Source organism: Corvus hawaiiensis, chromosome 4 (assembly GCF_020740725.1).
Source record: "Corvus hawaiiensis isolate bCorHaw1 chromosome 4, bCorHaw1.pri.cur, whole genome shotgun sequence".
Lineage (NCBI taxonomy): Eukaryota > Metazoa > Chordata > Aves > Passeriformes > Corvidae > Corvus > Corvus hawaiiensis.
The window spans coordinates 41,960,771-41,976,140 of record NC_063216.1 but is presented as its reverse complement, the minus strand read 5'-3'; the positions used below and the strand labels follow the sequence as shown (position 1 = coordinate 41,976,140).

Genomic DNA, 15,370 nt, shown 5'->3' with positions numbered 1-15,370 from the left:
GCAGCTTTAGAGGAAAACTATGAAACATCAATGAGCAATCAACATTAGAGAAGAGTAAAGATACATACCAGCCTCTAATGGGGAAAAAAAAAAGCTATGAAATTACTAGTCTATAAACCATTTTAATTAGTTTTTAAGTAGTACTACCTCTTAATGTCTTCCTGTGTTTCCTTTATAGACTCAATGGCACTCTGCAGTTCACCAAGGTCTGCCCCTTTTTTCCTTATTCTTGTATTATGCTTCAGAAGTTGTGCTAGAAGGATACAAAAGTCAGATGTAATTGACTGAAGTCACTGCTGCCATAAAAGGAACAAAGTATGAATGACAAACTAAGCCTGTTGTAAAAATGAGAAGAAAGTTTTCTGGCTAGCTTCTATTGAAAACTTAATTTCAGAGTCACCTATATCACAGAAGGACAGCAACTTAAGTGCTTGAAATGTCTTTTAAACACTCGCCATATTGTTTAGCTTCTGCAAACATTATCAACAACAAAAATCTACCCTCTAGCCACGTACTAATCTACAAATTAAAACAATTAATCTTTTAAGAAAGGAAAGAGTTTACGAACACTATTCTTTTTCCCTAGGTACTAAATATGTGCAGCACTTAAGCCTACCTACACTGCATTTAAAAAGACTAGAAAATCTGCAATTAAAAACATGAGCCATTCTGCTCCTTTTGTTTTCCAGAATGTGCTTCATGTTGGATAGAACTAAAGCATAGTAAAAACATTGAGACAAGAAGAGTATGCATGACACTGAACTCTTCAGATGTCAAATAAATTTATTATTTCTGTATGTAAATGTATCTTCTCGTACCTTCACTCCCAGAGGAATCCTGGTTATCAGGCTCTGGGGAGGAGAAACCACACTCTCCTTTCTTCTGACTGGCTGGCTTTCGTTTGATTTTTGGAACAGTAACCTAAAATTGATAAATTTATGTTATTTCCAGAGAACCAGAACTCTAGCAAAGCAGCACATTCCAACAGTGACAGTTAAAAGCACAATATCTAATAGAAGCCCAAGTTAAAATTTTCGATGTATTAGCAGTCTGAATTTTGTGCATCTTCCCATTTAAGGAACATACACATTAAACTGCTGAGCTCAAGTTTGTGTATTTTATTTTCGTATCCAATCAAGTAATTTTTACCACTTAGGATGCAACACAGAAGTGAAAGACATTGTTTGGACTGTGTAAACAACATTTTTGTAGGATAATAGCACTTCCCATCAATCCCAATGCTCTGATGATCTTTATACACATAATGGGCAACATATACAAGTTCCTGCATCTTGCATGTGCTGTCAGAACTGGAACATACCATTGGTGTCCGATGTCGAACTTTTGTTTGGATTGTGCCATCTTTTTCAAACTGGATCATATCATTCAAAGGGTCCCATGGTCTGGTACTAGACAAAGAGAATATTATTAACACTACAGCAATTTAAATAAGAAATATTTCCTTGCTCAGAAACTACTCAGTATGAAGAGGCAAAAAATCTCCCTATAGAGAAATCAGACATGGTGTTACGATCTTATCTTCTACCTATGGTCCAGTCTTAACCTGAAGGGCCAATAAATGGCCAAAATAGGGCCAAAAAATGAACTTCATGTCCAGATCAAACCCCCAGCCAGCTGGCAGAGTATAAACTATTATATTAACCAATATCATTATGTATCTTTTTTTGCCGATCATATGTATTTGCAAACATGGAGAGATTTCCTGCTTCAGATACAGTTATTATTTTAGAACTACTGGGAAATTAGACAAATTTAAAAATATTTAATTGCTTTCTGTTGAGTTTTCTTTTTTTTTCTTTTAAAAAATGCCTAGGAAGGCAAGTTTAAGAATCAGTTACCTCAAACCTGCTTCCATCCCTTAGTGGCTAATGGTAATCAAGACTAGTGTCATGAGACACTAATGAGATATGCAGTTTTCTTGTTCTGATTTTTAGGAGTGCTTTTCCAATTACAGCCTAATACAGAATTTATAAAAAACCACAACAGCATGAGAGACATAGCTCATTAGAGAACAACAAGCAGCCAAAGGCAAATACCAACATCTCCGCTGATCACAGGCTTTTCAGGACAGAAACTGCAAGTGAGCTGCAGGAAGGATGTTCTGACACACAGCTTTAGTGAGAGTAGATTAAGCATGGATTTCCTTTCGTGTCCTTCCATATGCCTTTTAAATAGTTGTAGCTGTTTCAGATGTTGTGAACATGGACCTGCACTTACATCTTAGCTTAACCTGACTTGAATTAAATGTCATCTGGGGCAACTGGGTTAAGAACTAGGCATTGCTCTCTTCTGTATTTGTAATCCAGATGCCTAAATCCATAATCCAGATACCTTAACAAATGCTCCAGCTCACTGCACACATCTTTCATAGTAAGTGCAGAAGACTGCTCTCTGCATGGAGCAGGTGGTGAGCCAGCATTATATGCTTAAAAGGAGAGAGAGGCTTCTTCCAGGCAACGCTGACAGTGCAGACTGCTTTCTAGCACATGGCAAAATTTCTGTGGCACATCCTTGAACCACAAGGCCTCAAGGACACCAGAAATAATGCAGATTAACAAGACAGGTCTTAAAGCTGCAGAGGACAGTCTAACAGATTTCAAGTACTGTCCTTTTCCTAATGGTTTTACACAGGGTTCAAGAGTATGGGCAGTCAATTCAGCTGGACCGTTCATAACTCTTCCAGCAGGAAGAGGCATCAACAGCACTAGAAGGTTCAAACCAAGACAGGGTGCTTCACAGAGCATTTAGTCTAGTTGGGGAATTTCCCTGCTGCAGGATGTTTTCAGAGGTGAAAGTGTGCACAAACTTAATAGGAAACCAATGAAATTCATGGAAAATAAATTTACTGAGAGTTGATAAATACACAGATTCCTTGTTTGGTTCCAGGAAACCTCCAAGTTGCAAATTTGCTGGAGACATGTAGAGTACTCAGGAATCTCATACTCTTCCCTGTACATACCCTTAGGCCATGACCTCAGTATTGCCATTCCTGTACAGAAAGGTAAAGGCCTCCCAGGTTTAGCCATGGGAATATACTTACAGCATTCGTGGCTCCAAAGTTACTTAACTCTGTGTGTATCATCTTTGGCTATTTTACTTTTACAATCCCTACAATACAGAAGCATGCTGGGTACTGAAAAAAAAAAAAATCAGCAGAACTTGGGTGCTCTGTGAAAACCGTCACTAGTAAAGGGCTCAGCTTCAAGTGGACTTTTGCAACATTGGTGAGGACACAGAATGCATCCCTCCAGCAATCAGGGAGACAGCTACATCTTCATCTTCTGACCTAGAGCATCACACAAATTGATTCACACACACTCATGTGCAGGGCATATTTGACAGCCAGGCAGAACCACTGGTCCCAGCATTAACTATTGCTGTAAACCTGCTATTCTCAGAGTTATTCTAATATGTAACAAATTAAATAGCTCAATCCAACTAAGCACAGGTTTCTCTGATTTTCAGGTACGAGATTTTCTGATTTCCAGCTGGTATGCCCATAGGTACCATATTTTCCAGTCTGGGAAATCTGTGTAGCTGTTCTGGTCAATCTAAGGGGGGAAAAAGGGAGGACAGTGCACCCCAAAGTGCCATGCCACAAAAAAATCTAGAACATAGCACAGCTATGTCATTATACATAAATAAGCTCTGTGTCTCAGTTCTTTTGCTCCTGAAACCACAGGAAGTGGCTCAGCAACATTACCAAGCACTCCAGGACTCACTCAGCATATTTGTAGTGCCATTCTCCTGTGACTGAATCCTGATCAAACAGCTTGCATGTCCACTCTTCACCCTTAAGTTTCCTCTCTTTGGCACTCTTTCTCTGAGCTTCTTCCAGAATGTATTTCTCATGAGTAGCTTCTGTTTGGTCTTTATTATTTATTGCTTTTGTCACTTGTTGCCAAAGCCTGACAAATGAACAACATACAGAGTCACCAGAGTCACAATCTGGTTGACAGAAATAATTGCAAACAATTTCCTCAATTACAGGCTAAGTAAATGGACCACCCTCCAAAGAGAATATTACCATTTTTAACAGATGTTTTATCTACATTTCTGTCAAGATTTCCATGATTGTAAGGTTTATAAATAATGATCTTATATTTAATAGTCTTACTTTCTTTTATCATCAAAGGCTAGTATCACCAAACATGGGAAAGTAATGATAATTTGCTTATAATTTGGAGAAGACTATGAGTTTTATTTTGGCAAAATAAATACATGGTTCTAAAGTGAACTTACTTCTCTGACTCAAAGTCATCTTGCTCTTCAAACTTCACAGTGTATCTAGGTAACCTACGCTGCTTCATATCAGATGTTGGGTTCCAGAATGTCTCTGAAACACCTGTCTTCTTGTCACTAATAGTAACTTCACTGTCCTGTAACAGATATGATTGTTACTTTAATTGTAATTATCTCAGAGAGGGCCAAAATAACAAAAAAGCAAGGAATAATTGCCTTTTTTTTTTGTAATAAGAATTTATTTTCTTTTGAATGCATGCAGTTAAGAATAATTAGATATGCTAACTTCAAAATTCAATTTCTGCCCTCTGTGCTAGGTTCTAGCTTGGAACAGTGATGCGATGGAATCATTACCACACCCAAAACCAAGGGATGCCATGTCACCTCACCAGAACTGAAACAACCTTAAATATTTCATGCTGGTGCCATAACAATTCTTCATTGAATTAATGCATATACCAAAATATTTTGCAAGCTTCATTGTAAAGCAACATTTCATTTTCTTCCTAAACTACTTAAATGTGCATTTTTCCACCTTTTAACAGCTGCAAATAGAACAATGTTGATTCTATACTTTCTTGAATACTTTCTACAAAAGCAGTACTTAGCTTTTTTGTAAACATGAGTCTTTTTTGTATTTAAGTGCTATTTTAACCTGTCTCAACCATCAGCCAGCATTTATAAAAGAGCATCACTCACTACTTACCCAGTGACCCTCTAAAATAGCCAGAACTTCTTTGCCAAGCTTAATTTTCCCTGATATTTGGTTAACACTGTCATTGTTACCCAAAAAAGGCTGCAAAACAAAAAGAAATGATTTCATGTTTATTTGAATAACATGATTTTTGTTCATATGTTTAATGTTATGGGAAAATGTGAATTTGTGAAATGTGCTGTAAACAGCCCTGATAAGCTTTAATATTGTATCTTCTGCCTATTCAATCCCCAAAAGAAGTATAAAACCAGAGTAAGTAGTTTCTTTTTCCCTTCTTCTTAAAAGATTTGCTGAGTATAAGTACTGTCTAAGAAATGTGGAAAGAAAACAGAAAATAATGCAGAAAACAGTGACACAATGATATCCCAAAGGACACAGTCGTTTGCAGCACTAATTTCACAGCTTTGCCAAGGACCATTTGTTACTAGAGATTATCTTTTGTAGAAACAACAACGATTGCCAGGGATTTTCTCTGGCCTTCTCATAGGCTGCACATGTATCCTGTGGACTGACAAGGCAAATTGTCAGTTAACACAGCCTCCCAACTTTTATGTTTCCCCTATAATTTCAACTGAATGCAGTTTCCCTCTCCACGTGCACACTTCTTGAAAACTGTTTTTTCAGCTTTAAATCAGTTTCCGCCTCAAGGTGGCAAATGCAATTTTCAGAAGCCATCTAGAAGTAGTTTAGAAACCTTTGTTTAGCTTATGTGAGTGGACATGATGTTCATTCTGCTTCTTGCGCCCACTCACAGCGCTTACTAACCTTGAGTTTGAATTCAATTGTTGCACTGTAGCCAGTTTTCTCACAGGTGATGTTGACTGTTCCTCCAAGCTCTAAGGTCATTGTTCCATAAAGAATTCCTGCAAGAGAAAAAAAAACCAAAACAAAACAAAAAAACAAAAACAAAAAAACAGCTAAAATGAGTATTTTTAACTGAACAAAACCTCTAAGTTACTTGGGTACAATTCCTAGAGTAAACATGCTTATGCCAGAGGAAAAATGATACTTTCAGATGGCCTTTCCTAATGATAATCACGATCTTTCTGCCAAATAAGAAAACCCAAACAGAAACAAAAAGATCCAAGTGAATTACAGATAAGCAGAGAAACAGTTTATGAAGACGTATCTTTGGCAGCGTAAGCTGCCGGCTCTAGCAAGGGTGATGTTTAGTCTTATTGGAGATGACTGGAGGAGGGAAGCTTCTGAGGTTAAGACAAGAAAATAATCTATGACAAAGACAGCAAAGAAAAACTTCACTCAAAAAGAAGCAGTATGTACAGTCAGGCTACAGGTGAAGACATTCATGGACAACCAATGTACGACAACTCTGATCACTCCCTAAAGACTTTTGAAAGTACAAGGGTGACAGTGCTGAGTACGCTTGCTTTCCCATGATTACTATCTTTCCCCCTGCAATCCAGTGTTTGAATCACTGAATGTATTTTACATACACTGGATGCATGTGCAAATATGCCTTCCCTGCATATCCTTCTACCTTTCTCCCTATCAGCTTTATTAGTAACACTAATTCTCCTTCTTCCTGTTTGACTTGAATGTATGTGTATATGTTATGTGCTTTAATTGTTAAGTATTATTTTTGCCATCAAAGGTATAAAAAAAATACAACACAATATTAAAAACATTAAAAAACAATGGAAAGAGAAAAATCTAAACTCAGATTACCTATTTCTGCTAATTGATCTTCATATATCTCAAAGGAAGAAAGTATTATATTTGGTGACTTTACAGTCAGGCTTCTGAAAGAGAATTCTAGCTATTCTGAAAGGGCATTCTGGAGTACAGGGGTAGACAATACTGAATAAGCTACAGCTTAAAAATGAGCAATTCTGAAATCTATTTTGTGCTATTACCGACCTTTCAGAAAGCTTTACAAAGCACTGACCCATTTCCCATAGTGAAACTAAAGACAAATGTTCATGATTTACAATCAAATCACACTATGGTATAGATACTACATTGCCTTTGATGTTTACAAGAGGAAAATATTGGAAAAGCTCAAAGCTTCTCTAAAAAAAGGCAACTCAAACAGTAAATTAATGTAATGTAGTGACAGATTACTATATAAATATATATACACACACACGCTCTTACTATCTCTTACTATTTATGAAAAAAAAAAATCTTTCTCTGTGTCAAAAATTAAAACATGGCTTAAACAACACATGTATTTTTCTCCTGATAAAATATGTGGAAGCCTACAGCCACCACTGTTGCCAATATTCAGAACACTCTTCTCAGCTGACAAGTTTGAATCCAACACAGTACATTATTTAGAATAATTAACTATTTAGAATAACAAACTTCTTTTCTCATAACTTTGCCATCTAGAGAACGAAAAAAACCCACTACCTTTACAATGGGCATATGGCATTGTCATTACATAATCTTCTCCCCTATTTAGAAACGTTAGCCGTCCTTCTCCATCCAGTATGGCAGATAATGAATTCCCTGAAATTCAAAGACAGACTGTCACATTTCTCATCCTGCAAGACAACAGTCAACATTCTCTAATAACTAGAGCAATACAATTAAGAACATCAATATATTTAGCACTGCAACCTATCCTGTCTAGTGAAGCCACTATAATACACAGTGTCTCTGATTAAAAAGTAAAATACTCCAAAAATAAAAACTAAAATTCTGAAGACCAGTAGCAAAAACTTTGTAAGGAAAGGACAGTACAACAACCAAAACACTGACTCTTCTAACAGCCTTCTTTCACCCAAAAAACACAGCTCACGTGCACCAATTTTACATCCCTCAATAAACATACAAACAAAAACCCCATTATTTACCATAGAATTTTGATTTGGCCAGAATGCTACCACTAAGGCAAAAACCATCCTTGCGGTTGCTAACATAGAAGGCAGATATTGGAGGATGATGTGATACCTGTTGGAAAAAAACCACATACTTGAGAAAAACAAAAACAAGAACAAGCAATACAGTAAATATAGTATAAGCCTTAAGCTGATAATGACAATGCAAAATTCAGGCTGCACATACTAGAATGCAGTTAATAGATGTGAAATTTGACTAAAATCTTCAGAGATAAAGATCAAGCCATCACCTACTGAATTTCAAGAATTAAGAAAATCAGCACATGACTTGTCCCAGAGGAAGAGGGAACAGAAATATTGGAAACACCTTCCTCCCTCTCTCTCTTTAGGAAGACACACTTAAAAGAGACATCTGTAAGAAAACTATGCTCACCAGGAGAGGTTTTAGGATACAATTCGTACATTTCAGTACATTTTCTGAAACTACCATAGTATTTAACTAGCACAAATATACAATACATTGATTTTTCTTAAAAGTATTTGTTCTAGTTATCGCAGCTACCTGTTCTGCAATATAAAAAGTCTTGCTGTTTGTCCTTGGATGAATCCACATGCAGCGGAAAGTCTCTCCAAGTATAGGATTGTACGGCTTTTTTAGTCCCTAAACAGAAGTTGAATAGAGAGTAACCATACCATGCATGTACACAAGTCACAAAACATTTTATCAGTCTATCACTGAAGATAAGACACACAGGAAAAAAAATTATCCTAATATATATGCTAAAGTACATGGTACTTGATTTCATCATTTGAATACTACGCTCAATTACTCTGCTCTTCGTTCTAGGAAAATTATCAGACATTCAATATATCCACTAAACTATTCTACTTGTAAGGACACAGAATACAAGGGAGGTTTTTTTGCAGAATTATTACAGAACTTTTGTCTGAAGTTAGGTAGTAAGTACTTTCTGTCGATACTATTTCCCAACAACATGACTATGAAGAGTATTTAGCACAAAGCTAAATGAAGTGGTGGAAACGTTAGTCCTCCAATTTCAGACTGTTATCACTGAAGAATGGTAAATACAAAACTGGCTCAAGTTTATCAAAAAATACTTAGTTCAATTTCTACTCCAAGGGACAAATGCAACAGAATATAGTCTATTTTAAGCATGGCTAGAAACCAAAAATTTCCATGATGTGTTTGTATAAGCAATGAAAACTTTACCTTGCTTTTTAAAAAAATGCATTACAATAGAATTTAAAAAGAAAAACTTACTCCACCACGTCCCTAAGCCCTCAAACTAGACACAATGACTAAAGACAAAATAATATGTGAAAGTATACCTTTGGCTTTTTGTAGAATCCTGACAAATACCACTTCACTACTTTTTTCATGCGGTTGTAAGCATTCTCTTCAAGAGCAGCTCTGTGAAGCAGAGAACACAGATCAAGTGTCAGTATTGCATCATTTATAACATGCTATCAATTATTGTGACATATCTTGAATCTATGAGCTGACTAAAACAAGTTAGTGATTTGCAGTACTGTAAAACTTTCAGCCCAATCTCACAAAATTTAAAGTTTTCAAATAATTGTCTGAAAATTGAAGTAAAACAAAAATGCCAGAAATGGTATTTCCATATTTGAGGCTGTTCTTTGTAACATTAAATTCTGTCCCATCCCCACTCAGGTTCTTCCATTTACAGGTTACTAGTTTAGTATCTTTTTACTACCAGCCTACTTACATGCAGAGCTCTGAGCTGAATAATATTTCTATTTACAGTCTTTATTTGCTACATTTGAGCAGACAACTATAAATCTGGACAGAACTTAACACTGTATTAAAAAATATTAACTAGTATTGGTTTCTCATTTTAAATATGTGTCTTCGAGAGAAAAAAATTAAACTCATTTTCAGAAGTCTTTCAACCAGTCTTCAGAAGCTAAAGCAGAAATGCCTGCAACACAATTGCTATTAAATTACTAAGAGGGGCCAGACTTCAAGATGTACCACATGAGCTCTCAAGGCAGTTAGCTTTCAGAAAATGACAGTATCTGACACTCTTACCCTACTTTAATTTTAAAAATTGTAAGAATGAAAACCCGAGATAGGATTGACTTACTCAGACAGAAAGTCTGCATGGTAGTAGTAATCAGACAGCTTGTCCAGGAAAGAGCGAGGTTCCAAAATAAATGTAGGCAGTACAACCTTGGACAAGTCCATTCCTGGCCGGACTTGCTTCAACAGTGTCCAGATCAAACTTTTGTTTTCTTCAGACACTTCTTCTGTCTGAGCAGCCTCCCCTGCCTAGGATGAACCAAAAAATTGCTTACAGAAAGGAGAAAGGAAACAATCCTCCAGAAGACGGGTCAAATATTCTAAGGTTGCAGTGAGAATGGGAAATGGATACTTAAAATAAAGCACTCCGAGATGCTGAAGCAACTATGAAGTTAGATCAAGTTTCTATAAATACACTTATGATACATCTTTAATGAAGTATGATAGTTATACTATTCAGCATTAAAAACTGCATTTGTTTTCATCATTCCTAAACTGGAAAAATTTGAGGTAGAATGCTGTTCAGAAATCCTCCCTTAGTCCTTTCCTAGGCACCAAGTGCATTACTCTCTTCTCAAATGCAGGGCTTGTACTCCAAAGGGCTGTTCATTCCCCCAGCTTTTCCCAGCCATGAAAGCTGACATATTTATGCTTTTCACTGCCTTGGATCAGTCAGCAGCATCAGTGGTTTTCCTTAAAAAATGAACATGACTTAAGGGTAACTGAGCAAAACCAGCAGCCACACTCCAATATGCTCCTTTCTGCCCAGGAAGAGGGAAGATATTATCCCATATAGATTCTGAAATCAAGAGCAATGGTTGTAGGAAAAGCAAGGAAAGGTATCTCTTTTTTCAGAACAGTTCTAAAATGCATACTCAAAAATTTGTCACTTAAAACTCCTCAGCTTCTCCTAAAATACTGCTTTGTCTAGAAATGGTACTAGAAAGTACTAAAGCATAAGATACTCAAGTTCCATGAGTATTAAATAAAACCAAATCACATAGTCATTTCTCTTAAGGAGAAAGAGGAGATTAGTGACAAGGTTTATTTCGATTTCTGTTACCAAGTTTTTTGGTTTACAAATCCCTGTCATATTTGCCTGTACAGGCAAATACATAAAACAACCTGCAGAAGTGGAATAACAACTCTGGGGCATCGTTAGAATGCAAGGTGACATCAGAAACACAGCAAGCCTTCCACTAAATTCTGCAGACTCTACAACTGCTTAACTTCTCTCTTGCAGGAAAAAAAAAAAAAAAAAAAGAAGTGTCAGGTTGCATTCAAACCTTCAACTTGAAGATTTTTACTTGAAGAAAAAAAACAGGACTAAGTTAATAAAACCCAAACAGAAGTAACAACAAAAGAACAAAAAAGAACAACAAAAGTAGTCATGATGAACTTCTGCTGCAGGTGGCCCTTTCTGTACCTTCTGTCTGAGCAATACACCAGGTAATTTCATTATCTGTTAAAATCTCATACATTAGCACAAGAGTGCCAAAGCAGAGCAAAATATGGGCGAACAGAACCTTTTCTATACTTTATTGCTGAAAATACGAAAGCCAATCCTGTAAGTCAGCTTTCAAGTGTAGTCTGACCCTTAAAATATCAGCTTACTATTTGGGGAAGCTGCTTGCTCAGTACATCAACAGCACTTTTACCTCCCCAAGTTCTTCATGACTCTGTTCTAAATAAGTAGTTTCCTTGATATCAATTGGTTCTGGATCGACATAAGAATCATCCTGTCGCTCCGATGTGTCACTATCGCTTTCTTCACTTTTCCCCAATCCATCGTTATCAGATTCCTCGTGGTCATGGTCATTTTCCTTATCGGACTTGTCAGAGTACGTATCTTGATCTTTAAAGTGATGCCTTTCAATTTCACTGTCATTTAACCTATAAAAAACAAAGGCTAAATGAATCTTTAACTTTACACAATCATTTTGTTGTTTCCAAACCAGGATCTTAATAAAAATACACACCAAAATTGCCAGTATCAAGCCTGAGGTGGCAGAAATGTCAAACTAACCTTGCTGGAAACATATAGGATGCATACTCTTCTCACTGCACTGTCAAGTGACTGATGAGCCTGGGACACCAACCACCTCTCTAGGAAACCTGTTCCAGTATCTTGACCATACTCTCGGTAAAAAAATGCTCCCTAATGTCCAGTCTAAACCTCTTCTGATGATACTTTAAATCATTCCCATGCTTCCATACCAGGGAGAAGAGTTCAGCACCTCCCTTTCCAGTCGCCCTCCTCAGAAAGCTGTAAGAGAGCTGTAAGTTTGCCTCAGCCTCCTTTTCTCAAAACTAGACAAACTGCAAGTTCTCAGTCCCCCCTCACAGGACATGCCTTCCAGCCCTGTAACATGATTTGTTGCTCATCCTCAGAACATAGTAAAGAACCTTCATAAACTTTTTAAATTTTGGGGCTCAGAACTGCACACATCCCTCAAGGTGAGGTCACACGAATGTTGAATACAGTGGCATAATCACCTCTCTTGACCAGCTAGTTAATGTCTGTTTGATGCACCCCAGGATGGAGTTTGCCCTCTTGGCTGCCAGGGCTCACTGCTGATCCATGTTGATCCTGCTGTCAGACAGCAGCCCCTGGCCCCTTTCCACTGCCCCTTGTCCAGCCCTGTGCCTGCCTCCACCCAACAGTCACCTAAGGCCACCGTGAGGGCAAGGCTGCTCCCCCCAGCCACTCCTCTCCCAATTTATTCTTGTGCCTGGCATTACCCTGCCCTAGGTCCAGAATCAGGCATTTGGACTTCTTTAATTCCATGCCACTGATGATTGCCCAGCTCTCCAATTTATGCAGATCCCTCTGCAAGGCCTCTTATCCCTGGAGAGTCAGCAGCACCTCCCTGCTTGGTATTGACAGCAAACTTGCTAAGAGTGCATTCAACTCCTACATCCAGATCACTGATAAAAACACTGAACAGAACAGGCCCGTGATTGAGCCCCGAGGGACATTGCTGGTGTCACCAGCCAGATGTGGCTCCATTCACCACATCCCTTTGAGTCCTGCCATTCACCCAGTTCTTCAACCAGCACACTGTGACCAGCTCATCTCACAGCTGAATAATTTGTTAAGAATGACCCTGTGAGAGACAATATCAAAAGCCTTACTAAAATCCAGAAAAACTACAGCCACCACCTTATCTTCATCCAGTAGGCAACTGACCTTATCATAGAAGGATATCATATTAGCTAAACATGACTCCCCATGGACTGTGCCTGGCGATTCACTGTTCTTTAAATGTCTTTCAATAGAACACAGTATGATCTTCTCCATAGTTTTTCCACGCACTGAGGTTAGACTCACAGGTCTATAGGTTCCTGGGTCTTCCCTCAGGCCTTTCTTGTAAGTCTGAATACTGTTGGCTAGTTTCCAGTCAGTGGGGACCTCCTCAGACTCCACAGACCCTAGGGTAGACAACTGAGAGGTACCCTGCCATAACATCCACTAGCTCCTCCACTGCTGTGTGATGAATCCCATTGGATAACACAGACTTACAAACATTCAGCTGATACAACTGTCTCTCACAATTTCAGTGTCCACAAATGGAAAGTCACTGATCCTGCACTCATGGGCCTCCAACTGAAGGGCATCAAGCAGCCCAAGGTCTACTAATAATATTAATGACTAAGGGGAAAAAAAAAAAAAAACATTGAACATGCCTGATTTTTCTTCATCCCTGTTTTTCAGGTGACCATCTTCAACAAGTATTGGTCCAAGGTTTTCCTTGGACCTTCTCTTGCTATTAACCTACTTAAAAAAGCTCTCTCTCAGCTGAAGCTAAAATTGCTTTCACCTTTCTTCTCCCTTTTCTGTCAACCCAATTAAAGCTAGACCTGCCAGTTTTGTTCCTTAGACAGTTAAGCACACTGAATACTCTTAGAATATGCCATATCAAAAGATCTACTTAATTAACGCATTAGTCTTAATTAGACTTAACAGCTGTAGCTAATTGCTGTGATTGTAATCTGGGACAGCAGTTGATATAAAACAGCTATTCCAGAGTACAGATCTCCAGCTGAATTGTACACAGCAGTCATATTGTTTCTATGAGATAAAAGAAGGAGCAAAACTGCAGCTGAACCAAACTTGGTCATCTGGATAGGGCCTTGAGTTGTTGCAGGGGGCAAGAATTTGCCTTTTTTGTGCTTTTCTCAGACCATCTCTGCATTGCATAAAAAGAATTGCATTTCTCCCAGTCGAGGTCTCTCCCTGGGACAGCATACTCTTAACAGCAGTACAAAATTCCTGCCCAGCCAGAAAAGACAAATGGACAGCTAAATCTTCACCTGAAAGTATATTGAACTGGTGGAAGATTACTGAGGTGGATGCCTGAGAGGAGGCTGTGAGACCATGGGAGGCCTGTGGTGAAGCAGGCTCCTGGCAGGGGCCTGCAGACTTTTGGGAGAGGAGCCCACGCTGAAGCAGTGTCCTTGTAGGACTTGTGACCCTGTGGGAGACCCACACTGCAGCAGGCTGTGCCTCAAGAGCCGCCCCCTGTGCAAGAGTGACCCATGTGGCAGCAGTTCGTGGAGAACTGTTGCCCGTGCAATGGACTCATGTTGGGGTTCAGAGAACCTCTGTGGGAGATCTCCTGTGGGAGCGATCCCCATGGTGGATTCCTCTCCCTGAGTAGCAGCTGGAAACCCCCATTCCCTGTCTCCCTGTGCCTCTGAGGAAGGAGGCAGAGCCGGGAAGGAGGGAGGGGTGGGGCAGAGGTGTTTTTTAAGGTCATATTTTACTTCTCATTATTCTGTTCTGATTTTGTTAGTAATAAATCCAATCAATATCTCTAACTCAAGCCTGTTTTGCCCATGATGGTATTTAGTGAGTGACCTCTCCTGGTCCTTATCTCAACTCATGAACCCTTTGTTAAATTTTCTCTCCCTATCCAGCTGCACAGGGTAGTGAGAGAGAGGCTTTAGTGGGTGCCTGGCATCAGCCACAATCAACCCACTGCAACCATTCATTCACTACACTCAATAATTTATTTCCACAAAAGCTTATGCTCACAAAAACCTGGCTGAAAGTATTTATTGAAATAAGCAGGGAGCAACTGAAGGGCACTCACACATTAGACACCAGGTGATATCAGACAATTTTAACTTTTATGCATTTAATCATAAGGTGACTGAATTATTATTCATCCATCTGATGATTCATGCTGAAACCATTTAAATAAAGGATTATTCATTTCTTTAACTAAAGTACAGCAATGTAAATTCACATCTACTGACTTCTGTCATGTGTACGAAGCTTCTGATTTTCCGCTGAAGCTAACAAGAGACATCAACTTAAAATTTTAATTTTTTCTATTTTGAACAGTTTAACTGAGTACTTGAACTTACTGATGTGATACTCCAACTTCCTTGGGACAAACTTTCCTCTGGATCCACTTCCCTTAACAAAAGACTTTTTCATTTTATGTGCAGAGTATAAAACACAGTGCAAATAAGGCATATAAAGAGAACTTGGGAGCAAAATAAACTGCAGCCTTA

At 38.4% G+C, this 15,370-nt stretch overlaps 1 protein-coding gene across 9 annotated transcripts in view; it reads right to left on the bottom strand.

Moving 5' to 3' along the window:
* Positions 1-15,370, bottom strand: part of OSBPL8 (oxysterol binding protein like 8) — an 85,354-nt gene that overhangs the window by 4,189 nt on the left and 65,795 nt on the right. For all 9 annotated transcript variants that reach the window (XM_048300127.1, XM_048300129.1, XM_048300128.1 and 6 more), the window contains 13 exons: positions 11,506-11,740; positions 9,912-10,096; positions 9,133-9,214; positions 8,345-8,443; positions 7,798-7,894; positions 7,352-7,450; positions 5,744-5,841; positions 4,970-5,059; positions 4,264-4,400; positions 3,744-3,929; positions 1,322-1,409; positions 819-921; positions 148-253 (listed from right to left, as the gene is read on the bottom strand). In XM_048300127.1, coding sequence (XP_048156084.1) covers positions 148-253; positions 819-921; positions 1,322-1,409; positions 3,744-3,929; positions 4,264-4,400; positions 4,970-5,059; positions 5,744-5,841; positions 7,352-7,450; positions 7,798-7,894; positions 8,345-8,443; positions 9,133-9,214; positions 9,912-10,096; positions 11,506-11,740 — 1,605 coding nt within the window. The remainder of the gene's footprint in view (positions 1-147; positions 254-818; positions 922-1,321; positions 1,410-3,743; positions 3,930-4,263; positions 4,401-4,969; positions 5,060-5,743; positions 5,842-7,351; positions 7,451-7,797; positions 7,895-8,344; positions 8,444-9,132; positions 9,215-9,911; positions 10,097-11,505; positions 11,741-15,370) is intronic.